The sequence below is a fragment of the Diplotaxodon limnothrissa genome, linkage group LG19 (assembly GCF_057381915.1).
Source record: "Diplotaxodon limnothrissa isolate DT_005_m linkage group LG19, D_limnothrissa_male_GT1.1, whole genome shotgun sequence".
NCBI classification, from domain to species: domain Eukaryota; kingdom Metazoa; phylum Chordata; class Actinopteri; order Cichliformes; family Cichlidae; genus Diplotaxodon; species Diplotaxodon limnothrissa.
In genome coordinates, this window is record NC_140614.1 from 10,947,429 (window position 1) to 10,973,780 (window position 26,352).

At 47.4% G+C, this 26,352-nt stretch overlaps 1 protein-coding gene across 2 annotated transcripts; it reads right to left on the bottom strand.

The window, feature by feature from the left end:
• Positions 1–12,650: 12,650 nt before the first annotated feature.
• Positions 12,651–22,018, bottom strand: LOC146611796 (uncharacterized). 2 transcript variants are annotated; one of them, XM_085343578.1, is made up of 5 exons: positions 20,021–22,018; positions 18,559–19,957; positions 17,566–17,689; positions 13,899–14,771; positions 12,651–13,224 (listed from the first exon to the last, which is right to left on the bottom strand). In XM_085343578.1, the coding sequence occupies exons 1-5, from the start codon at positions 21,974–21,976 to the stop codon at positions 12,651–12,653; spliced, it is 4,926 nt and encodes a 1,641-aa protein (XP_085199704.1). In that variant the 5' UTR covers positions 21,977–22,018. The 2 variants fall into 2 exon arrangements, with proteins under 2 accessions (XP_085199704.1, XP_085199703.1); XM_085343577.1 differs by having other exon boundaries at positions 18,559–22,018.
• Between the last annotated feature and the right edge of the window lie 4,334 nt (positions 22,019–26,352).

Consider the following 26,352-nt stretch of genomic DNA (forward strand, 5'->3'; position numbering starts at 1 on the left):
AGAAATAACTAGAAATCAGACGGAGTCAGAGCCGGTGGAGGGAGCAGACTCCACAGTTTGGGTCAAACACAGAGCACCTGACTGGAGGGACCTGGATGCTGAGGGAAGGACCCGGACTGTGGAGGGCTTCTAGACCTGACTGCAGCCGGTGCAGTGAAGCTCAGCATTGTGGAAGAGCTGGAGGCGGGACAGAGAGGCCCGACTGACACTAGTGTAGGTGTACAACTGACAGGAAACGAGAGCATGAACGACAATTTCACAATCTCTCACAGGAAGCTCTGACCCGGATATGGAGCGGCAGTGAAAGAAGCTCTGTTTAAACCCTGAGGTCAAAGCCGGGGTCAGAGGTTTTTGGCATCGGTGGACAAGCGGATCAGAATGTCTCCTCTGATGGAGTCAGAGGAGATGAAAAGGAGCGTTCCTGTCTTATCCTCATTCAGGCGAAGGAAGCTCTGAGCCATCCGGTTCTTGATGTCCTGATTGATACGATGATGCTATCCACCTGGACTTGTTGGGACTGAGGGGGAGCTAAAGTGGAATATCATCAGCATAGAGGAGATACCAAAACCCACACACTGACTTATAAGAGCTGCTCATTTGTAAACGTCACAGGTGACTGCTGGTGAATATCCACGATGGTGCTGAGAGTTATTAATATTACTGGAGGATCTGAGGGTGTTGATGCTTCAGTATGTGGCTCTTTATCTCACAGGCCTGAGAGTCAGCCTTGAATCCTGATGCCCTCCTCTTTATATTCCTCTGTGTGTGTGTGTCTGTGTGTTAGATTCTGCTGAGATACAGCAGCCTCTCTTCACACATGCAGTGCATACAAACAGCCAGCACCCACACAGCTCACACTCACACACACACCATGACAAAAGCCAGCAGCCACCCACACACACTCATATCCATGCACATACATACCCCTGAACACACACACACACACACACACACTCAAAAGCTAAGGGCCTTTTGTGCTGCAGTGAGCATCCACCCATGTGTTGGTCTGTCCGTCCATCCACAGCCCCGGTCTCTCCTCATGCCAGAATCACCTCACCCAGCAGGGCTGCTGGAGCCACCTCCGCTGACTCCCTTCGATGTGGAGTAGCAGCTCGTGGCTGAGCTCCTCACCCTCCTCACCCTTCAGACGAAGCTCATTTCTGCTGCCCGTGATGACAGCTGAGGGTAAGGACATCGATCGACTGCTAAATCACCTTTACCTTCACACTCAGCTGTCTCTCTGGCATGCCCGGGGTCTGGTGGCGTACCTCACCAAGAACTGAACCACCTTCAAGGTTAAACCTGATGCTAGGTGACTTTCTCACTGTGGGTCAGAATGCGTTTTGTTCTTCAATGACTAATCTGCAGCTGGGTCCGTGATCCAGAGGACAGGTTGGAGATGATGACCGCTGCAGGCGATCGTGGCTCAAGAGTTGGGAGTTCGCCTTGTAATCGGAAGGTTGCCGGTGTCGTTGGGCAAGACACTTCACCCGTTGCCTACTGGTGGTGGTCAGAGGGCCCAGTGGCGCCAGTGTCCGGCAGCCTCGCCTCTGTCAGTGCGCCCCAGGGTGGCTGTGGCTACAATGTAGCTTGCCATCACCTGTGTGTGAATGTGTGTGTGAATGGGTGGATGACTGGATATGTAAAGCGCTTTGGGGTCCTTAGGGACTAGTAAAGCGCTATATAAATACAGGCCATTTACCATTTACCAGTCACAGCAGACCAACACGCTAACATTCATCATGACAAACAGACTGACAGTGAGGACGCGGCACAGAGGAGACAGCAAAGCCACAATTCAACAGTGAGACAGAGATCTTCGTCATGATGGTGCATCGCTATGGTGACCATCCGATTTTAGGATTTAGGCGCTGAGCATGAAACTTTTTTGGTTCAAAGGTTTTCTGGTCTCCTCTTAAACTGACCAATCAGAGCTGAGCATGCAGATCAAAGAGCCTAAGGAAAGCCAGAGAGAGAGCTGTCTGCTGAAAAACCATAGGCCATCGAATTAATTTTGATCTGATGGGGAGGAAATGAGCAGCAGACGGAACAGACGCCTCAGCGACTGGAGAAGCAGTACGGGGCTCGGGTCAAAGTGGCCACATTAATAGGAACAGAAGCGTGTTACAGTAACAACTGTGTGGCTGACAGGACGACTGAAAATCAGACGACTGCGCTTTGAAGGAGGACTTGAGCCTCACTCTGTGTTTTATAATGGCGTTCACCATGGTAACCGACGCAGCAGACCTGACCTGCTCCTGATCGGTGATCAGCGAGTACCAAAAATACCCCAACTGACCAATCAGGTCTGTGGACGAGAGCGTCATCCTACGTGAAGATCAGAGCGTCTTTAGTGTGTTTATTTGACGATCAGGAGGAAATCTCGTGAGGAACTTTATCCCGATTTTGTCCCGTTGGCTGTGTCAGCTAGGCACCATGACCGCTTTACGTGCCTCCGCGTGGCGAGCAGGACGCCTGTCTGTGTTTACTGTCACTGATCCTCAAAAGTTTCTCCAAATTAGATCAAGAATCAGACGAAATCTGCTCGCATATTTTTTCAGACTGTACGGCAAACAGACTGTCATCTGGCCCAGTAAATCACCACAGTCCCTGCGACGGCTGTGCAAATGGCACATGGATTATCCATTCATCACGGTGGTCTCTCTCCCCTTTCTCTCTCTCATTCTCCGTGGCCTTATTCAAAGTGCTCTAATTAATCAGCCTTAAATAGATGGACAGACCTACATTACTGACACAGCTCCTCCTGCACCATGTACTATTTAACACACAGATGGCTCTGCAGGCTGGCTGTGTGTCTCCAAGTCTCTCACAGTTTTCCCAGGAATGATTAATCACGCAGCCTGATGCCGCTGATTTGATATCAATGAAATCGCTGCACCTCTAATTAAAATTTCATTTCCTAAATTGCAACCAGGGGTTGGCTTCGTCGCTCGTTTAGATACAGCACTAAATGAATTCCAGTTTCATAACGAGTTGTTAGAGAAAGCCCAGGGAGACAGATGGCAGGGGGGTAAAAATGGCGAGTTTTCCACAAAATGTGCATGATTCAATTAAAAGAGAAAATTCAGCGGGTAGGCCGACATCCAGAAAAGGAATGAACAAACAAACAGGTCAACAAAGACAGCAAACACCACACTGCTCACCAGGGAGACCGAGATAAGTTTTCTAACACTGGAATATTTCTAACACTTTGAGTTATTTTCCAGTGTTAGAAAATCAGCACTGCTCAGTGTTAGCCATTGTTAATCTTCAAAACTGACTAGGTTACTTTTAAACATATAACACTGTCAAAAGTGTTAATTTAAAACTCAACAGTGTTGTATTTAACACTCAGAGGTGTGGACCCATATAGACACTCTCCAGTGTTAATTTAACACTGGAGTTTTTGCTGTGTGTCAGGTTGGCATTGGCATCCATTCAGTCAGAGGACAAAAAATAATTTCTTGGTTACATTTGACCTTTCTGACTTTCTCCCTTTGGGGTCATAACCAGCGACGACTTAGGGTCCGGGCGTGCAGAGTGGTCGGTGACCCGCTGTTACCAAGTAAAAGATGTGTGTTACCTGAGTGTGAGTAGTTGCTAAAGCCACATCCACACAGGCCTAGAAACAGTCAGTAACCTCCTGCTGACTCCCAGTTGGTGGATGGTTGCAGCAGGTTGTTGCTTTAGTGACTAAAGTCACCAGCATGGAAGAGGCCGACTTGTCTGCAGACACTCACCAAACTAGAAACAGAGTCTGTTCCCCTTCAAAGTAAAAGTTGTGCCTTATAAAGTATGTTGTTTTCAGCGGTAGGACAACTTTTACTTTGAAGAGCAAAAGACGAGTGCCTGCAGACAGCTCAGCATCTTCCCTGAAACCTCTGGGTGACCACAGCAACCTGTCAGTGACCAAAGCAACTACGAGTTGGTTCTACAACTTTTTAGCTTAGAGACAAACACCAACTTACCAGCCGGTCATGGATTACATACTGGGTCACAGCCAGGTTCTCTTAGGAACATCTCGTCACATTACCAAAGAGCTCCTGTGATAGGACGGACAGGAGTAGGTGGAGATAAAAGGTCAAGGTAAGGAACAGGCTTAAGTTAGTGATGGTGCTTTACCTCAGACGAGTTCATCCACAAACACAGGACAGGAAACAGTTTCAATCAGGCTAAAATTAGAAAAACATCATTTTTTTTTGACTCTCAGGACTTCCAGATTATCTTGTTAAGCTTGAATGTCCTCCTTAACCCTGGAAACGAGATGTCAACAAACACTCCAGCTGAGCTCTTTGTCTTCAGTTCAAACTTTCTTATTGTTTCATTGCATTATCTGAACTCTTTCACTGGCAGGAAGTATTCGAATAGGCTGGACATTGAAGTCTCGGCTTTATTTGAACATCAGTGGCTTTGGGCAATGATCTGTATAATGTCCATCCATGTGGACGTTATTTAGCGGTCCAGGCACACCCTGTCATGGAAACGGTACTCCCTGATGGTCTTGATGCAGGCTCAATCCTTCAGGTAAGTAAATCCCAAAGGTTGATTGTGTTCATCCGGATGTTTTCAGTGGGAGAAGTGTTTCGTCACTAACCTTATAAACAATACATTTGCACAACGACTGAAACTAGCCCACTGAATGAACAATGGGGGTTTATAAGGTTGGGCAAACCTGCAGTCAGCTGAGACTGAAGAAGTCAGTTGGATGAAACGTTTCTCCCACTGAAAACATCCAGATGAACACAATCAACCTGTTTGGGGTACTCTCTGATGGCTGCAGCCTCTTTCAGCAGGATAATGTGCCCTGCCACAAAGCAAAGGTGGTCCAGGAAGGATTTGAGGAGCCCAATCACAAGTGTGAAGTGTTGACTTGTTCTCCAAATTCCCCAGATGGTAAATGGTCCTTATATAGTGTCTGTGTAGGTTCCTAGTGAGCCAGGCCATGGTGGTCTAAGGAGCTCGGATGGAAAGCGACTGTTGAGTTTCTTGGAGGTGTTTCAGCTCTTATCCAAGAAGCTTCTTCAGTTCAGTTTTAGAACTGAAGAAGCTGGAGCCCTGAAGCACACCTTCAGGGGTTATCCCTGTTCAGTAATGTGTTTTTAAAAGCTCGGTTTTATTTTACTTTAGTTAATTGAAATGTTTTTTCAGGTCTAGTTTTAGACTTGAGCTTATTTCAGTTAGCTACGATGACATTGGGCAGAAGTGAAGTAAAAATATTGAGCAGACCTGCCTGAATCAGAGATGCTGTTATCTGCAGCTCTCTGTTGTGATGCTGTCTGATCTTCACACCGAGTCTGGTGAAGGATATCGACCTCTCAGCCCTGAGGAGCTCTTCGGTTTCTTTGACCGGATGTTTCTGACTTTCGTCCTGCTGAAAAGAGAAACGTTGTCTAAAGACTTCCTGAAGCATTTGTCTGAATAAAAGCCCGCAGATCACCTCGGGATAGCTCTGCACTGACTCAGCTGCCTCTGCATCCCAGCCTTAAATCAAAAGGTTAAAGGTCACGGCTGGTCCACAGCACCTAACGATTTGAAAAGGTTCTATTTTTGAATTGTGTTCAGTCCTGATGGTCGGAGACAGCATCATGTAAAGGAAGATTTCATCTGCCCGAGGAGGTGGACACACATTGGGCTCATGGCCATAAATCTGTCATTTCATAGTAGCTAAATGAGCCCTTCCTAACTGTGAAACTTCACTAAAATGTTCACGTTTCCTTCGGTGTTGTCACGCAGTCCGATCTCTGACCTACTGCTTCTGCAAATAACCAGGCCAGAGTCACAGCCACCATCAACTTTAGTCTTTATTGTACAATAATGCGCTTCAACAAGGCTTGGGAATATGGCACACGAAAAGATTTCACATAAATCATTTTCCAGCTAAGAATCCGTCTCAGGTCTTAATCGCTAAGCTTTACCAGTGAGCAGCGTCGATATGAACAGCAAAGTATTACACGCAGGCCTGATTTTACAAAAGTCAGCAGAGGATGTGGTTTTTATCCATCACAGTGAAACTAGATGTTTTGCCACAGTTTGATGCAACAGAAATTCAAAGGTCGATAAAGTTCGTCTGACTCGTCCGTTCGGTTATTGAGCTTTTGTTCGTCGATCAGACTGTGAAGCAGCAGGTTAGAAAATGTTCCAGTGAGATGCAGGTTTTCAGCTGAAACACTTCAAAGAGCCAATAGTTTAATACAGAAATAAAAAAAATTAATCAATGAACAGTGTCACATAAACAGCCTCGGTCTTCGGCCTGAACACAGGGTCAGGACAAACATGCAGAGTGGGTCACTACACAGATAGTTTCACCATGCCCCGTCACATCGCTGCAAGAAGAAAGAGTCAGCTTCAAAAGAACCGCTCAGCTGGAGCTGCCGGCAAATCACCAAGAAGCTGCCCGAAGCCCGACTGTGGAGCTGCAGGGGAAACTGGATCTGCAGCCGTTTTCTCATAGTTTTTATAGAATCACAGGGCCAGGATCACAGCAGCACACACGGCCCACCCCTCCACGTTTATATATTGCTCAGGTGTGAAAAGTGGGTGGGATGTGTCCCAGATCTTTTGCATGATTTGAAGCTGGGTTAGAAACAAAGTGAGCAAAGAAGGTGCAATTATTTAAATTCAGCCAGTCTCTCCTTCAAGCTCAGCTCTGTGTGCACCTCTGGACCTTTCCCAGGATGTCCGGTTCTACAGCGAAGAGTTTGAGTCAGTGGAAAGAATGCGGTGTGCAGCTCAGAGGCAAAGTGACCAGACGTACAGTGATGATCGAAACAGGAAGTGGTCCAGAGGTGCACAAGGAGGCGACTCTGAAAGGAGTCCCGCTGATTGTACTTTGTGTGACGAGACCTCGGATCGATGAAACAGGCACGACTTTACAGACGTCCCAGTGTCCGCAAAGGCTAAAGCAGCAAAATGTGAACGCTTTGATTATTTAAAGATTTCAAGTAAAACATGCACTCCTTTACTGATTTATGACAAATCCTCTCCAAATACCTCCATCACTTTCACGGTGACTGAAGCTGAGAACTGCTGATTCTGATCGTCTGGCAGCTGCACGCTGGTGCACACGCGTGTGTTTTTTGGGAGGAAAGAGCGAGTCTCAGCTAAAAAGCTCCGAGCGAGCACCGTTTGTCTGAACAGAAAAGATAATCACGTAATTAGAATTTGCAGGTCTGAGCGACAGCTGCAGGGCGAGTGCGAGCGGGGCTGCAGAATGAAACGAGGCAACGTGGAGGAGGACGAGACACAGACGTGTGAAACAGAGAACGAGCGACACAGTCTGTGACCGCTGTCAGTGGAAGTTTCTGCTCTCTTTGACTAAATGTAATGTTTACAGAGCAAGTGGTCACGGCGGCTGGAGCAGATTACGTTAATGTTGTGCAGGAACGTGATGACACGGTGCTGCTGTGCAGTAAAAGCTGAAATCAAACTGTGTGAAAGATGGTATCAGGGGATGGTGGAGGAGACCGAGGACAGGATGAAGGTGGAGAACAAGGCTGCAGCTTGTCAGAGACAAAAACATTCAGACTCAGTTTGGAGATGCAATCATTCCCATGACAACGTCCTCTGCCGCTGTCGCTCGGAGCTTTAGACAACTTCAGTCTGAGCAGGGCTGCTTTTTGTTCATGTAACACCACGTCACAACGTTTATCTCAGGCTGATTTAGATGGTAAGGAAAGGCCCTACTATACAAGCAGGACTCGATGAGTCTGGGGAAGAAGAACTCCCTTTTAACAGGGAGAAACTTCCAACAGAATGAGGATCGGAGAGGGAATCTGCTGAGACAGAATAAAGTTTGTGACAGAGCTAATGCAGCAGCATAAAGTCACGGTGAGAGCATCACAAACCATCAGCAGAATAACTAAGGGAGGATCCAGGGTCACCTGGTCCAGCCCTAACTATATGCTTTAGCAAAAGGAAAGTTTGAAGCCTAATCTTAAAAGTAGAGATAGTGTCTATCTCCTGAATCCAAACTGGAAGCTGGTTCCACAGAAGAGGGGCCTGAAAACTGAAGGCTCTCCCTCCCATTCTACTTTTAAATACTCTAGGAACAACAAGTAGGCCTGCAGAGCGAGAGCGAAGTGCTCTAATAGGGTGATATGGTACTACAAGGTCATTAAGATAAGATGGGGCCTGATTATTTAAGACCTTGTATGTGAGGAGCAGGATTTTGAATTCAATTCTGGATTTAACAGGAAGCCAATGAAGGGAAGCCAAAACAGGAGAAATCTGCTCTCTCTTTCTAGACCCTGTCAGGACTCTTGCTGCAGCATTTTGGATTAACTGAAGGCTTTTCAAGGAGTTTTTAGGACTTCCTGATAATCATGAATTACAGTCGTCCAGCCTGGAAGTAATAAAAGTGTGGAGTAGTTTTCCTGCAGCCCATTTTGTCTCATTTTCTGCTGAAACCAAACTTTAGTCTTTGTTTTTTCTTAATCATGGCAGTGATGCAGTCATGTATTTGTGTTCATTTCTCCTGCTAGAGGAGGTCAGTGGGGCCCAGGGAGTCTCCTCACAGCTTCATTTTGCTTTTCCTGTTAAATGATGACTTTCACGGGGATTTGAGGTGACGCTGTGCAAAAAAAGCCCCATCCAGGAATAGTCTAACATGAGGGGTAAAAGCCTTCATCAGTCATTAACTGTGTCCCGATTAACATTCACCTCAAAGACATTCAGACAGTCCAAACAAGAAGCTGCAGCTTTAAAAATAGAGGCATGTTAATGAAACACTCCAATCCTCTGTGGATGTACCGGGAAGTCTGACAGGTGCGTTTAAGGCCCGACCAAATCCTGTCGGTTTACACAGATCATCATCAACGTCGTCACTGAAGCCTTTCTGTGTGCGGCTTGCTTCAAGCTGCTCATGGCAAAAAAAACATCATCTTATCCCAGCAAGGCTAAAAATCCAGAATTTCAAACATCACGAGCAACTCTGAGGCCAGATTTACTAATCAGGTGCATTCGGCAGGTGATCCACCAGCAGTGCACCAAATTTACACAAAGACACAGCCAGTTTAGTTCAGTAACAGGCAACGCAACCAGGCAACTGAGCAACAGAGCACCAAGCAGGTCAAAAATAAGCGATGACAAACGTGACGCAGTGCATCTGCAGATTCACATCAGTTCTACCATCTAAACCTGAACTCGCGAACAGCTGACGAACAGCTGACCTGAAGGATGCTCAAACATTTCCTGACCGATCCGAGTGTTAGTGAGGTTACTGTTACTGCTCCCTGCAGCCAGAAGCTGCAGGCATTTCTCTAACACAGGTCAGAGCTCCTTAAAACGACATTTCACACTCTGAGCTCTCTGATACTCTTAAATTTAACACTCTGAATTCAAGTTCAATAACACCAGCAGGCCTCCGTCACACAGGCCCAGAGACCTGGTCGCTGACTGGCTGCTGGAAGCTGCTGGAGGTTTACAGTGCTGCACCTGAAACCTCCATGAGATTATTTGGATGAGCAGCAGATTTCCGCAGTCGTTGAGTGTCCGCACAAAAGAAGAAAAACATCTCATGTGGAGTCAAACGTTTTCCATTTCTCTGTTTGTAGAGTGGCGGTGCAACCCGAAAAACACCAACCAGAGAAAATCTGACTCCAACGTAAAAGCTCTGCTCTACTGTGGCAACCAAAACATGCAACTTTTATTCTGAAGGCGAGTTTGAGCAGCGGTTGGTGAGTGTTTGCAGACGTGTCAGCAATCACAGACATCTGTGGGGCAGCGCCCTCTTTACAGCTGATTTCACTCAAGGGTTTCTGGCAAACTGGTTGGAGATGCTCATTTGTCCCTAGCAATCTCAGGTTGCCGGAGGTCACTGATTGGTCCCTGTGTGAGGGGCCAAGACCTTATTACAGTATCTCGTCAACAGCAGCTTCATGAAAACCAGAAAAAGGCCTAAAAGTGATGAACTGTTAGTAAATCTGGCCCTCATTCCTCATTTTCACTTTTACATTAAGAACAACAAGACTAAATGTGAGGACGATTAGCCTGTCAGACCTTTATCAGCAACATCGTGCATAAAACAGACTTTCAGCCGCTCTCATCAGTGACCTGACATGTCTGCGATGTCTTTGGAAGGTGCTGCCTGTCCCATTTTTTAGCTCAGTGAACCACTGCTGGGATGACTGGCAGCTCCACCTGCCTCCCCGCTGGCTGCACTTCGCTTTGGATTCAGAGGGAAATCTCCTGGATTGCTTTGCTTTTCAGCACAAACAGAGCTGAAGCGGTGACAAACGGCGGCGGGGAGCGAGGAGAAAAACGTCTCCAGCATGTTTATCCTCCTCAGAAAAGCCAAAGATGACAGGGGGAGGATTACAAAAGAAGAAGTCTGTACTCTGAGCAGAAATAAACCCAGTGTGAGACAAAGACGACCAATCATCTCAGCCGTGGTCTTGCTGTTTATGGCACTTAAAACCGAACTACCTGATGATTAAAAATGTTACACATAAAACCTCTGCATGAGTCTAAGACTGCATTTACAATCAAAATCTGGCTGCATAAATAAAAATCAAACTCAGCCATTATTATACATTTAAACACTCCAGCCCGCTCTCGCTGGCAGGGCGTCAAATAACGGCGTCTGTCAAACCGCTGGTGTTAGAGAAACCACAGACTGTATATAAAAGATGGACCCAACCACTGCACTAACAGTTGGTTTAACAAGCCCCCATGTGGAGCCTCCGATTGAGCATTTTAGCGGAGCCCCAGCTGGGCCTAAAAACGAGACTCTTTTCTATACTACAACCTGAGTTAGCGACTGTATGTTATTGTCATTTTTCACATGTAGCTGAAAAAGCAGTGGCTCCATCGTGTTTCCACATTCACCTAACGAATCAAAGCTTTCTGGTTCAGTCGTGGGAGGAGAGACATATCCCTTTGAGGTTGTGTCAGGAACAGTAAGATTCCCCCAAATCAAACACGCTGAAGTAGCTGTTTATTAAAAGAGCCTCAAACAGTAGAAGAAAGTGTAAATAAATAAATCTTTGTCGTGATTCAGTGATTTCCCAGCACTACATGCTCCCTGCCTGTCTCTGCAGCCTCTGTGTGCTGAGATCTCTGCACTCCATGTTCCATCTGTGCCACACATTAGCTGTTAATAGCGCTACATTAATTGCACCACCCTCCAGCCTGTGCCAGTTGAAGCCACCGAGGTTAGCAACCTGCGGCTGGGAGCATCGCACAGACACAGATACCTAATGATCAGCGCTAAATAACATAATAAAATCCCAGCAAACTCTCGCTCTGCCTTCATGGACAGTCTGTTAGTAGAGTGACCTCACAGCAGCCATGTTATTGATCGGATGATGTCGTATAAAATGCTTCAACAGCTCAAAAACAGTCCAGATGTCCAGTTCAGGTGAAGCTAGCAGACAGCTAGCAGCTAGAGCAATCTGTGTCACCATCCACCTGTCAGTCAAAGAGGCCACGCCCCCAATAATCTAAACAAGTGAGGTCCTAACCCCCCCCCCCGGTGTAGGGTGAATGCAAACGTGTTTATTTCTGCTGTAAAGTTTTAACGTGGGAGTCTATCACGTTAGAGGAACTGCACATTAAGCACTGACTGCACACGTGCCGAGTATCCTGAAACATCTTTTCAGTGTGTCGTGTTGCAAACATATTTTAACCCAAACATGACCGCGGTATTTGGTGGATAAAACCAGCCGGCAGAATTTTATTGATCACTGCCAACTCTCCTGCTTCTACATGTGAATTTGGCAGCTGTTTCAAATTTGACCCTCACCAAAAGACACCTGACAGGTATCAGTGAGACACCAGCAGGTTTGACAGAACAGCCGTATTTGACTCCCTTTGAATGAAGGCGCGTTAAACATAGAATATAGCATGTATCTGTAAGCATATTGCTCATTTATAACATTCACAATTTCAGTCTAAGTGATAAATAAACCATTTAAATTAAACTCTATTGTTAAATCCTTCAATTAGTTGTTCACACTCGTCACACACACTCACATATATATATATTAATACTTTGCTCAATAATTATCTCCATGTTCAAAATATACTATCACACTGTTAAATACACTGTAAACTTGGCTGTGATTATAAAACACACCATAGACTGTAGAGATCAAACTCAGCCAGTTTGTAAAAGTCCGTCTTCAAAGACGTGGGGGAGCAGGCGAGACGTTTACACTCTTACATCCGTAAAAATCAGAGAGCAGCAGAAACCACTTTCTCCTACTCAGATCACTTTACGGATCACTGTGATTTAATTCCAGCATGGCTCTAATAGTATAAGATGTGAAATCAGTCTGAAGGTGGATCCTCCCTCAGAGTACGTTCAGCAGAATAAAACTCCAACAGAATTATTCGGATCTGTTATTTTAACAGACGTGGATGTAACGTGTGAGTGAAAAAAACAACCGACAGTCAGTAAAACTGTACAGGAACGGTGCTGTTTCTGTGAAGACCGTCCCAACTTAAAGTGATATATGATAATAACAATAACTTGTTGACTAACTGAAGAAAATGCAACGCAGCCTTTACAAGGTCATCCAAGGCAACGGCAGCAGCGAGACACAGAATTCGGAACGGACAGGCAAAAGCTGCAGGTCTACAGGAGCTAAAGTTCGCCTCTACCTTTCTTCAGCCCATCAAAAGCTTCTCCAAACAAGCTTTTCTTTCAGAAATCAGCCGGATGACGATGACGATGGTGACGACGATGAAGACGATGAAGATGAAGGGGTGGGTCTGTACATCTCGCCACCTCCGAGTTCAGTAAACCTTCCCGCCAATGACGACATCGCCTCCCTCTCTTTGTCCTTCTTGCTTCCCGTGCACACCGACCTCTGAGCAGGTTTAAACTGCCACGTCACCTTCTTCGTCAATGACTGCTCCACGGTCGACATCCTCTTCAACGGTGGAGTGGCGGGTTGAGTTGCCATGGGGACGGATGGTGTTGCTGCCATGCTGGTGGTAACCCCGGAAACTCTTTCTGCTATGCCGTTGTTGTTCCTGTCTTGCTCCGTGAAGAGCTCGCTCAGCACTTCGGGTTCAGTGGTTTCTCCGAATAAATCCCAGTCAGGTTCAGCGGGCAGCCGCTTCGGACGGCCAGATTTGCTCCCAGTGGCGGAGGTCCTTGACGAGCGGCTCGGATCGGAGTCGGACAGGTCCGAGTCCCAATCGCTGTCCCCTGCCACTGAACCGCAACCCAGCACAGACACATCAGCAGCTCCCGAACCTGAGCTCTCCGAATCGGACTCCCTAAAAAACAGAAGAGAAAGCCAGATGTACCCCTCTGGTATCTTCATCATTTGTGCTTTTTAAAAGCACTAAAGCTCTGCTTTTAACCTGGTGCTCATCAGCGCAGGCTCATTCAGACTGATGCGAGTGATTGATTGGAATGTTGGTAATCTGTGTGTGATTATAAATCAAACTGATTATTTCAAACCTTTACCAATCTGTCTCAGAGTGATTGCAGTCAGTCTGAGTCAGACTGTGATGGGAGACAGGTTGCCTCTCACAGGGGAAGATATTACCTTCGGGCAACTAGAATGTCGCCAGTTGGTCACCAAACATTCAATGCAATCACTGAGCAACCACCAGTTTCTCCTGGTGGTAAGGAGGCCGGCAACCTATTTTTACTCTAGTGTCACTGAGACATTAGCTGACAGTGAAAAGATTGCACAAGAAACCAAAACTGAATGGATGATCGGATGATTGTATGGATGGATGGATGATCAGATGGATGGATGGATGATCAGATGGATGATCGGATGATTGTATGGATGGATGGATGATCAGATGGATGGATGGATGATCAGATGGATGATCGGATGACTGGATGGATGGATGATCGGATGATCGGATGGATGGTTTTTATAAATGAATACATCTCTTTCAGCTGAGAGGTGAAGTGTAGACGAGTGCATACTCACTTGCCGCTGTAGGCTGTAGTTCCTGGAGGGCCCAGCAGGAGGCAGGCTGGAGCTGCCAGGTAGACGAAGCTGTCGGTGCACAGGAAATCTCCCTCCTCTGGCTTCTGTGGGGCGAGCTGTGTTGGCTTGGCGTCCCAGTTGGGGTTAGGCGGATCCACGTGCGTTTTCGTGCCGTGTGTGTGGTGGTGTATACTGTCCTTTTTCACGTTGTGGGCTTCTGTCACCGTGGTGACTTCACCTTTGGAGGCAGGTCTTGCAGACACAGCAAGGTAAACAAAGCTGTCCGACTGGACGAAGGGATCTATGTCACCACAGTCCAGCCCTGATGTTCTGATTGGCTTCTGGTTGGGATCTAGAAAGTGTTTGATTGGCTGCTTTGAAGGAGACAGAGGAAGAGGGGAGTCTATTCCCATGAGGGTGACTTTTTTCCTGGGGGGCATGTCCTCAATTCTCAGAGCCATGGAGCTCTTAATAACGCTCTGCTCTAACGGCTTCTTGATGACTGAAACCATTCCCATCTTCCCATCCTTCCTTCTGTCCTCGCCTTCTCCCCGCTCTTCATCCTCCTCCATGTTTCCGCGCCCCGCCTCCTCCCTCTCGCCTTCGATGTCTTCTTGCGAGCACGTGTTGAGGAGTGACGGGTAGCACCACTGTAGCTCCGCGCTCTCCTCCCTCCCCCACTCCTTTAACCCTCCATCGTCCCCATCTTTCTCCAGTGACGTGCTGCTGCTGCCCAGGTCGGAACCACTGATTGGCTGGTCACTGTCAGAGCCAGCCTCCTCCTGGCTTTGATTGGATAAGGAGAGGAAAACGCCGCTTGAGTCGGACTCCAGCGTCAGGTTGGAGTCTGGAGAGCTGTCCTCTTTAGCAGAGCTGGAAAAGAAGAAAAGGACAGAAGGCGGTGAAGCATCCCCATGTGTGCTCAGCCCCCCCGAAGCCTTTAAAGTGATAACCCACTTTTCAGATCAAGGCCATTGATTTGTTTTAGCCGCACAGCCCCAAGCCATCGGCACAGATATCCCGGGTGATGGACACATCACTACAAATACATTCACTTTCTAAATTTTGCTGCGGCTGTGACACGGTTTGGTTTGTGTCTTTATTTGTAAGCCATGAGGAATGATCAGGTAGAGACAGGAAAGTTAACTGTGCAGTTTTTAATCAGTTTCTAATAAAACGTGTGACGCCTGCAACAGCTTCATATGAATGATTTCATAACAATGCTGATTACAAACACAGTTACAGCAGCTCCAGCCCTCAAAGCTCAGTTTGAAGAATATGATTAGAGATCATTTAGTTGGATGACATTTAAGCTTAAATGATTCAGCTCATCAAGGTACAGCTCGCTCTGTTCTGGGACGTTCACACAAAAGCTAATAACAGCGAATAAAACAGCAGCTCGAGTCCATTAAACAGACAGTCTGATGTTTTTATTGCTCAGTGTATATACTGTACATCACTGTTTGTGCTGCAGTTCCTCAATTTCAGTTTCTCACATGTGATCATTTCAAAGGCAGTGACATCACTGGATTCACTGCACAGCTGCAGTAACTTCGGTCATCATTATTTTAATAATGGATTGCATTTATATAGCGCTTTTCGAGACCCTCAAAGCGCTTTACAATACCACTATTCATTCACTCTCACATTCACACACTGGTGGAGGCAGCTACAGTTGTAGCTACAGCTGCCCTGGGGCAGAAGCGAGGCTGCCATATCGCGCTATCGGCCCCTCTGGCCATCACCAGTAGGCGGTAGGTGAAGTGTCTTGCCCAAGGACACAACGACCAGGACAGACAGGGCTGGGGATCGAACCGACAACCTTCCCAACCCCCTGAACCATGGTCGCCCCCTGCTCATTTTGACTGTAGTGTGATTCTGGCTCAAAATCAGCCTGGTGTGTAATTAAACCCACCCTGTTTCTGAGTATGAAATCAGAATATGACGTATTTTCATCCATGGAAATCAGTTTTTCTGATCACCTTGACACATCGTTTTGGTCTCCAGTTTAGAGAAACAGCTCTGCCCAATTAACTGCCAGTGCTGTTTCTGCACTGGTTCCTGTTCCCGTCAGTAATCCCATTACATTCAAACACACCTGTATCTGTCCTCAGTTTACGAGACACAGGACAGGCCTTTGAGGGGTGGAGACATGGCTGATCCTGGATTCTGGCATCTTGCAGTGACACTTCAGGGCTCTAGAGTGCGACCAAACTTTTCAGTGGTCCGACTAAAAAAAAAATTTTGGTTGCACCTGTGCGACCAACTGTTCCGGTAGCAAAAAAATAAATAAATAAAAAAATCTGCAACCTTCCCTGTGGTCAACAACAGACACACATTTTGCCCCTATCGTGGACTAAACCAATCAGAGATAGTAAGGGGCGGGACCTCTCTGATTGGCCGTGGTCCAGTTGAAAGTGCAGGTGGAAGTGGGAGGTGAGTAGCTTGAATAAAGCGATATCAATTCATTAAATCATGAATCAACTTTTAAATATAACTGTGTTTTGCCAGAAACGCCAGATTCTCAGATTAAAGCTCACAAAACCATTTCAACAACAACCATACAGCAAATGAGAGCAGGTACACGGACTCCACACAAAGACGTAAACACAGACCCGACGCATCAGAATCAGCTTTGTCTTTCTCGGCTTTCTCACCCGACGGCCCGTAAACGGACACGCTGTCGGAGCTTAGCGATTCTGATGTGTCGGGTCCGCGCTGTGATTACGTCTTTTTGCGCTGATTCTGAGCTGCAGGTTTTGTCTCTCCAACCAAAATTCACCGAGCCAGCAGCAAAAGAAGCAGCAAACTGCGCTTCACATTTGATCAATGTCGTCATGAATTTTGCTGTTTTGCTTCCACGACTATTAAAATCACACTTCATGCACAGCTAGCTCTCTCTGTACTTCAAGAACAGTTTCCCGTCTCCAATCTCTGTTTTCTGTATTATTCATTCGCTTATTACCCACCAGTCTACTGTTGTTTACAGCGCTGTGACTGCTGTCTTTTTCTTTTCTTTTTCTTTTTTTCACTTAAATGACCTCGGACAAGAAAGCCTATTTTTTTGTTGTTCAATACTGAAGAAATTTAAACTTTATATACAGAACATTGTAGAATATTTTTAAGGTTATCTGCTATAAAAAGCCAGACCAGGGAAAATCTCCTTCATGTTTTTCTGTGTTTTATTCTCAGTTACTTTCACACAAAGGCATCTGCTGTGATGTTCACAATTCTGATGAAGTCAGTACTGATAAATGATCAGAATTATAATATTTCTGACTCTTCTGGCTAAGTTGAATCGAATCGGGACTTTGAAAACCAGAATCGAATGGATTATAGAAATCAGTGATGATACCCAGCCCTAGTGAGCAGCCTAGGCACGACAGAAGTGGATGTAGCTGTAATAGGAAAAGAACTATTGCTAACTTTTCTGTTAAGTTAAGGCCTGATCCTTCTGAAATTCATAGCCAGTGCTCTGACACGGTGTCATCAATCTTTGAATGCTGAAAAAGCACAGTGTATCCAGAAAAACACATTATATTATATAAATTATTATAAAATTTGTGTGCGCCTAACTTTTGTGCCAGTACACCTAACTTTAAAAAGTTAGGCGTACTGGCACATGGCAAAAAGTTAGTCTAGAGCCCTGCACTTTTAGATTCCTTACCTTGTGCCAGTGGTGGACGTCCCGGCAGATTTGGTTGACCAGGAGCCGGGAGGTCTGTCAGCGTCTGTAGCCAGTGAGGCTGTAGTACTGAGCTCCAAGCTGACCTGGGACCTGCTGCCCACCCCTGAAAAGAACATCACATATTTACCTTTTTAAACAGAGAAACAGTTATAACCAGTGCATCCTGCCTTTTCTTCCCCACTGTTTTGTATCCGAGGCTTTCTTTGGTTCCTGGAAGGATCTAAGCAAAGAAAGCCACTGCTCACATGACAATCAAGCAGAAACGCTCCTGTTTTAAAGCCCTGACTTTTCCTTTATGGACCAGTGGCACCAGCTCACCACCACCTCCTGTTTTGGTCCAATAATTCACAGCCAGCATCACAGCTAAACTCTGAGTCACAAACAATACAGAACAGCGACTGAAATCCAAAACCTGCTCAGCGTCTGCAGTGTGATTGCACCGGCGGAGCGCAAACAGCGAGCACAAAAGCATCTTTCTCCGGGCTTCGTTTAAAGGGATTAAACACCTGTTGTTGTAAAACAGAAATAAAGAAATACAGCCTAGAAAATCTGAAAATGTTACCCCGACTGACAGACTCGATTTGGTTTGTGTTTTATTGGAGCCAAATTCATTTTAATTTGGAACAAGAAGTCAGTGTGTGACTGCGACGACAGATGTTTCATTACTTTTATCCACCGTGTTTGGACTATAAATTCACTCACGTGGGTCACAGTCACATTTCTCCTCGGACCTCGTGTTCCTTTGTCTCCACCTGTCTTGTTCCCAATCAGCTCTCAGCTAACGAGGTGGTGTTCACCTTCATCCTGCCTGCCTCGTGTTCGTCAGTAAGCTTCACTGACTCCTGTGTTTGTATCGTCTAACTCATCATCTAACGCTTCAGGCTGCCAGCACGTTTGTCAGGTGTGATTTCTAAAGCGGCGTGAACGTCCGTGTGTCGAGTGCGAGTTCCTGCAGGTGTGTGCGGTGTTTACCTGTGTGCAGGCCAGCCTTCTCTCTCTGAGGCCCGGGGTGAGTTTGGTACATGTCCGCTCGCTCCCTCTGAGGCTCCAGGAGCGCTGGGTACGATTCCTGATTGAGGGGCTGAGACAGGTCGAGGTGCTCCAGGTCAGAGTCCAGCTCCCGGGCTCTCCTTTCCAGCTCCGTCAGGCTGAGCTCCGAGGCTGCTGAGGAGGGAGGGTGGGACCCTCCGAACCCGATGGGGGGTCGGAGGAGAGGCCAGCGCTGCAGGGAGCCCGAGAGGGAGTCTGCATCGCCTATTGCTCCTCCTCCTGCTCCTCCTTTATCCCAACCATCATCCCACAAAGTGTTGACCATATCAAGGACAGCGTCCCAGCTCTCCACCCCTCCTTCCTCGCCAAGTGTGCCTCCTTCTCCTCCCTCCGCCTCTCCTTCTTCTTTCTGTAATGTCACCACCACCTCCTCCTCCTCCTCCAAGCCTCGCCCAGCAGTTTCATCCCTTATCTTCATACTTTTCTCCTCCACTTTTTCAGGAGTTATCTCGATATCTCTGCCTTTTTTCGCTTCCTTGTACTTGTTTGCTTTGTCTTGGACTTTCAATTCGACTGCCATCTCTGCTCTTTCTTGTTTTGTTTCCTCCACCAGCCCCACCCCACCCTTCTCTTTGTCCATCTCCACTTTCTCCTCCTTTCTGTCTTTCTCTTCTTTCCGCTCTTCATTCCCTTTCCTCTCCTCCTCAGTCTTGTCCCCTTGTATTTCTTTGCTCTTGGATCTCTTTGGCTCCTCCTGCTCTCTGCAGATCCTCCAGTGCTCCAAGTTCTGCTCCTTCAGCGAAGCCCTGCCCACCAAACTGGACCCCAACCCCGGCTCCTGATGCGAGGGCTCTTTGAGCGAGCATCGTCCCACAATACTGGTGGAGTTTGTTATATTTGATAAAGGGTTCTCTGAGAAGTGGCCTGCACGGAGGTGGCCGAGTGGGCGTCTCTTCTCCAGCGCAGAGAGGACGGAGGGGAGGGGGGGAAGGATGGGGAGATTGTGGAGTGCTCCACCTTGACGAACGGTCCTCTTTCTCACGATGATTCGGCGAGGCCACGTGGACTCGATGCCTTCAGCTGGGCCTGTTGATTCGAGGTCTCCGAGCGCCCTGCTCTGCCGCGGGCTGACCACACCTGGCCGCAGGCCCGTGGCGGTGCCTGGTCGAGTCCTGGAGCTGGACTTGGAGGATTTGGACTTCTTGGATCGTGAACTTTTCTCCACATGGCTGGATTCGGTTTTATCAATGTTGAAAGTCTTTTTCTCAGGTTGATCTGCAGCAGGAAGCTTGGTTTTATCTTCGGCCGCAGCACAGGTAGGACCCTTGTCTGCGGTCTTGGTGCTGTTGGCTTCAGTGTCAACCCCGCGCTCACTGTTAGTCTTATTTCCTGTCTCACTGCCAGCTCCACCTTCTACTGCTGCCTCAGGCTTAGATGTAGGAGCAATTGTAACATCGGTCTCAGGTTTTTCCTCCATCCTGGACTCCGCTGCGGCAACAACTTCCTTATTTACTTTAGCTACTTCAGCTTCTGCCTCACTCTGTCTCTCCACCTTCTTTGAAGTTGCCTTAGTCTCTACCTCTGCTCCTCCCTGTGGCTTCATCCCTGGACCAGATCCAGCTGCAGGATCTGCTCTAGCTCCAGGCTCATCCCTGCTCTCAGTCACATTTGACGGTGTAGCTTCAGCGATTGGTTCTGGTTTCGCTACAGCCCTTCCTGATCTTTCTCCACTCTTTGATGACCCTGCCCTGTGTACCTCCTTGTTTGCAGATGGAGCCATATTTTCCCTCCCCACCCCAGACTGCACTTTTCCTTCCAAATCCCGCCCCCCTGGTCTTGTTTTTACCTGGGAGCCCATCCTCGTTTCGTTTTTAACGCTGGGCCTGGATCCATTGTCATACTTGCTCCAGCTCTCAGCACGATGGTGTTCTTGTATTCCTGCCCTCATTTCAGCCTCCATCACATTTCTACCCCCAACCTCGCTCACTAACCTTGGCCCACACCCAGATTTACTATCAACCAACACCAAACCCACGCTTCCATTGTCGTATTTGGAAACCATGACCCCTCCCACACCTTCAGGGCCGACCTTTGACCCAGCTCTGTTCCTACCCACCGCCCCAGTGCCCATTCTGGGGGCAGCGCTGGGCGAGGGTGAAGGAGAGGGCTGGGGGAGCAGTAATGGCGTTGTGTCGAGACCCTGTTCGGACTCCAGAAACACAGAGTCTCTGTCCGAACGCAGAGGAACTGGTCGGCCATACCCGAAGGTCGCGAAAGATGTTTCCCTCCTCTCCCGTTCCCGTGCTCGCTCCCTCTCCAGCCTTCCCCTCTCCCTCTCTCTCTCCCATTCTCGCTGAGCCCACCCTCGCTCCATCTCCCTCTCTCTCTCCCTCTCCCACTCCCTTTCTCGCTCGCTGCGTCCCCATCCTCCTCCTCCCCCTCCTCCTCCTCGATCCCTGAGGTCCTGCTCCAGGTCGTGAGCAGACAGTTGGACCAGCGGGGAGCGGTAAGGGGATCTCCTCAGCTCTTGGGGGGGTGACAGCCTGAGGCTCTGGGTTTGGGAGTAATGCCTGGGCTGGATCACGTGGGGAGGTGAACAGCGTAAACTCTGAGTCTGGCTGGGTCGAGGTTTGGCGGGGGAGAAGAACACCGGAGTGTGGTAGCCCGAGGAGAGAGGGGAGCCAGAGAAGGGAGAAATAAGGGGGGAGGTGAGGGAGGAGGACTGCCCCCCAGCTGGAGGGTAGTGCCCCGGGTTTAGATATCCACCTCCTCTGTCCATCATTTCAGATGTAGTCAGCTCCAGACACTCCAGGTGCTTCGGAGGCGTCAGGACTTTCCAGGAATGTCGACCGTCTCGGCTCTTTGTGCTGTCTCCATGGTGATGGTGGTGGTGATGGTGGTGTTTCTTTGAGGAGGAGGAGGACACACCCGGAGCTGAGAATGAAGACACAGAGGGAGAAACCGATCGGGTGAACCGCCCCGGCGAATGACAGACACCGTCATCTCCGTCCTGACCGCCGAGCTTCAGCGAATCATAGATGGCTCGCTCATCCAAGCGCCGAACAAAGGAGGGGTTTGGCGTTAAAGACCGTGGCTGCGAGTCAAACATGTCGGGGGGTGCTCTGCTGACTCGGAGCGAGCCACTCGTAGAGTAGCTAAAACTGCCCTCGCCGCAACCGTCTCGCCGTATGGACCCTCCAGGGTGGTGGTGGTGATGGCTGTCAATCTGCTGATTGATGCACATAGTGTCATAAATGGATCGCTGGGGTACGTAGCCATCCCCGTATCCCCCCTCCATCCCCCCATCTCGCCCTCCCACTCCACCATCCCCAATTCCATGTTTCTCCAGGCAGCAAGAGCTTTTCCTGAAACACCCGGGACGGCTGAGAGGCTTGCCCATGATTGGTTGGATGGCTGAGGGTGGGAGGGGTTGGTGGGAGTCACGGGTGAAGCTTGAAGAGCGAATTGTGAAGTCGTTAATTTGACTAAATCTAAAAGAAAAATTCAGGCAGTGAAGGACACATGGCAACTGGGTTTGAGACGGCCATGCCAGAATAAAACGTCACATTCAAAAACATGTTCCTGACGTGTGTTCTCTCTGTTTTAATGAGAAGTCAGGAGCATCTCTGATGATCAAAGTATGACACTCCTGCAAAAAAGTGGCCGTCCCGTCAAATAATCCATGACATAACAACGGTGCAAACAACATGAGGAATCCGACTCTGAGAAATATTCCAAACAGCTTTCGGAAAACAGCAAGAAAAGATGAAATGGGTCCAGTTTTTATGTCCACACAGTTGCTGTTTTTAGCTCATCTTCTCTCCCACTCTCCCCCCGATGTGCCTGCATTTGTATTTATTCTGGCTGTTTATTGTTCTGTGTTTGTTCGCAGCCAATTAAATCTTCATCCAGCAGACCGGCAGTCCGTCAGACAGAGCGACGGTGGATGGACGACTGAATCCAGTCAAAGCCTCTCGTCTCATTCTGGCCGTACTCGATGATTAGCTTCGTCTGGCTGTGGAGAGAGAAAGCAAATAAAAATAATTTGCATGGAAAAGAGCCTGAAAAAGTCTCTCCGTATGTATCAAAGTCAGTGAGCAGGATATTAGGTAATAATAGCAATGAACACACAATTACAGGGACTCTCATTCAGGTTAGTTGACAATAGAAATTCCTTCATTGGTGGTGCTGCACACAGTCCTGAGAGAAAAATGACCCTAACTGGGCTTGAGACTAGCCTGGATATGGCCTTTACTTTGCAGGGAACCTCTACAGAAAGATGCATTTAGCTTGTGTTGATGCTGGAGCGTGACCACTCTCAGGAAGTTAAAGTCTGAATTCGATTTCAAGTTTAATCGTAAACTGAGAGCGTTTCTCTAAAACCTTCCTCTGACAGTGCCTGCAGAGCATTTGACAAACTTAGGGGAGCAGTGTGCTGTCCAGAACATAGTGAACCATGTCCTCCAGCCTACAGAGTGCTGCAGAAATGAAACCCCGTCCACATATAAAGAAATTCATTCGTCCTGCATCACTTAGTGGCTGACAGGGGGCAGCCAGTGGACGTTCCAGGATTTGGTTGGATAGGTAACCTGCTAAAGTCCGGCAACAGACTGGAAACCAGTCCAAGGTGTATTCCACCTCCAGCCTGTGACAGATGGAAAATGCTCAGGTGGAAGAAGATGGATGAAAATCTATGTAACTTCCTGTCATGTGTCAGTCAGCGCCATATTTTACTGTTGTGAGCAGTCATTTCAATGACTCCCCTCAAAACTGAGATAATTCAAACTAAGCTGAGGTGATTCAATTAAGTTTGAAAATATAGGTCACTGCTGGAGCTTAAGCCTGACCAAGGGTCTAACACTAACCCTGTACCCTGTCTAAATACAACCAGGTACTTTTGGCTCCTGTACCTATTTGTGTACTTTTACTCTAGTAGATTAGGTTTTTTCCTGAGGATATCAAAGTACTTTTTGTAGTTTAATCCTAACCAAAGCTGAGATAACTCATCAACTCATTAGGTTAGAAAATCATTCAATTGTTGGGCTTAAACAAAAAGCTCCTACTCTAAAGCTAACCTGGTACTTTTCAGCCTAAACATAACTGAGTACTTTTTGATCTTAAACATAACCAAGTATTTCCTGCCCTGAAGCTAACTTAGCATAATTGAGCCTAAAGGTAACCGCATACTCGTGGTACTTAAACCAGGAGTATTATTAGCCTAAAACTAACCAAGTACTTTCTGGCCTAAAGCTAAGCCAGTATTTTTTTTTAGCCTAAATACGACCAAGTACTTTTGGAGCTTGAACCTAATGAAGTACTTTTGTTGTCTTCACATGAGTACTATTGCTCTAGTATGAAAGTTATGTTTAGCTAACCATAGCTATGTCTTGAGCCTAAACATAGCTGAGTATGTTTTTAGTCTACATGTAACCGAGTACTTTCAGTCTAGACGGAGTCAAATATTTTTGGTGCCTCAGCCTAAGCAAGTGCTTTTTACCTAAACATTCTGGACACTGCTTTTCGTGCCTGAAGCAAATGTAACATAAAGAAAGTCGAGCCTAAAAGCAAGCTTGGAACTCGAGTCCTGACCTCGTGCGTCACAGCTGAGAGTTGCATATTTAAACCCGGCTCATTAGCACACTCACCGGCACCAACATCCACAATTACAGAGGTGCTAACATCATCCTGGCCACTTGCTGGTGCTATTACAAAAAGGCTGTTTAGCTAAACTCTTTGGACATTTTACACAGGTATAGTTCTTACAGCCTAAAAGGTGAGACGTCCTTTCAGGACACTGATGTTAATGCAGCACCAGCTGCTTTAATGCTCGATGAAAATAAGTTTAAAATGGCCTCAATATTCCTGCAAATTATCCATTTTAATTTCAGAGCTGATTTTCCATTTTTGGTGTAAGGTTTAATGCACTAAAGTGGTCCATCACATAGCATTCTTTAGCACGTCATAGACTTTCACAAACAGGATGTATTGAGTTCAGGTCTAATTATTAAAACTCAGGGTAACTATGTCTGCCCTGCAAGGGGCCAAAAGGGCAAATGTGTCTTAGTAAGCAGTATAAGGTGCCTGCTTTAAGCCTGTATTTGTATAGTGCTTTACTAGTCCCTAAGGACCCCAAAGCGCTTTACGCATCCAGTCACCCACCCATTCAAACACACATTCACACACTGGTGATGGCAAGCTACATTGTAGCCACAGCCACCCTGGGGCGCACTGACAGAGGCGAGGCTGCCGGACACTGGCGCCACCGGGCCCTCATCCAAGTGGATGATGAATGAAAATAAAATTACATAAAATAAACGAACAGCTCCTCCTGCACCCGATTTTGCACCTTGTTAAATTAAGACTCGGTTACCTGAGAGGGTACAGTCCCGAGGACAAACTGTACCAGTAAATGTACAAGAAGCTAATTTATTTTCTGCAAAAGGCTGTTGAAATGTTGACATCCAGCACACAAACTGAGAGATGTGCTAACCTCAGAACCACAGCAGACGAAAAAAGTTCAAATCACAATTTACAGATTCACAAACTGAATGTGGAGAACTTGTCATCTCCACATGAAGAGAACTGATTGACTCGTGTTCTGAACATCTTCAGAAAGCTTTTCACAGTCCTCGCACTCATACCCGTCTCCAGCGCGGCGGTGAGCACTCGGAGCTGTCTAATTTCCATCAGCCGTCAAAGAAGCCTATTGATAGTTGAGAATAATTCCAGGTCTCTCTAGCTCTTTCAGCCTTCGTTCTCAAGCATCCTCTCCCTCTCCTGCTCTCTTTCATCGCTGCCACCGCCACCTGCTCTATTTTTCAAACCAATCAATAGAAAAGCCAAAACCTTATCAGCGTGGTCACAGTCAGTCAATCCACTCCGTCGATCTCAGTCCCATCCTGCTGGCGTGCTGTCATCCCACTTCAAATCAGCATCCTCGTTTGTTTTTCTTAACTGGCATCTCTGCCCTGTCGCCGCTCTCTCTCTCTTTATCTCTGCTGTTTCTCTCTCTCTCTGCTGTGAATCATGCCTTCTGTCAGTGGAAGGTTTTTTTGACAAGCGCTCTCTCTGCCAGCCAACACACCAACGCAAACCCTCCTCCTCCTCCTCCTCTCCCTTTCACTCTCTCTCCCTTCGAGCTTTTCTTCTCCTCGACTCAGCCTCCCTCCCTCCCGTTTGCACTCCACACAGCTTCGGGGCTTTACGAGCTTTGGAGCTGCAAAGAGACCAACTTCTCCTCTCCATCTGCCTCTCTTTCCTTTCCATCTCATCCCTCGTTCATCATCACTCTTTATCTCTCCCCTTCTCTCATTACCTTCTAGATTTAGTTTGACCTGAGTGGGTTACCCGTGGGAAATCATCGTCATTATACGTTTTAGAAATGAGGCAACGAAGGAGAAAGAAGGACAGTCAAATAGATCTATCTATCTATCTGTTCTGTATCTATGCTTCGGACTCCCACACTCTCTTTCTTCCCTGGCTCGCTCCATCCCTCTTGTAGCCCTCTCAGTTTGCCCTCTACCTCCCACTCTTCACCTCCGCGTTAATGCAACAACACGCATCGGTGTGGAGGCGGCAGGGAGAGTAAGAGCGACACACAAAGAAACAGCAACATTGGGTACGCACATTACTGTACACTGCAATTTAAAAGCATCGTCATCAGTGGCAGCGTTTGACCATAAACTGCTGTGGATGGGTTTATTTTTTACCACCAGGAGACATAATGCACGCCTGCACCTGTGTGCTACGACAGGTACGCGCTCTGCACGCGCTCTG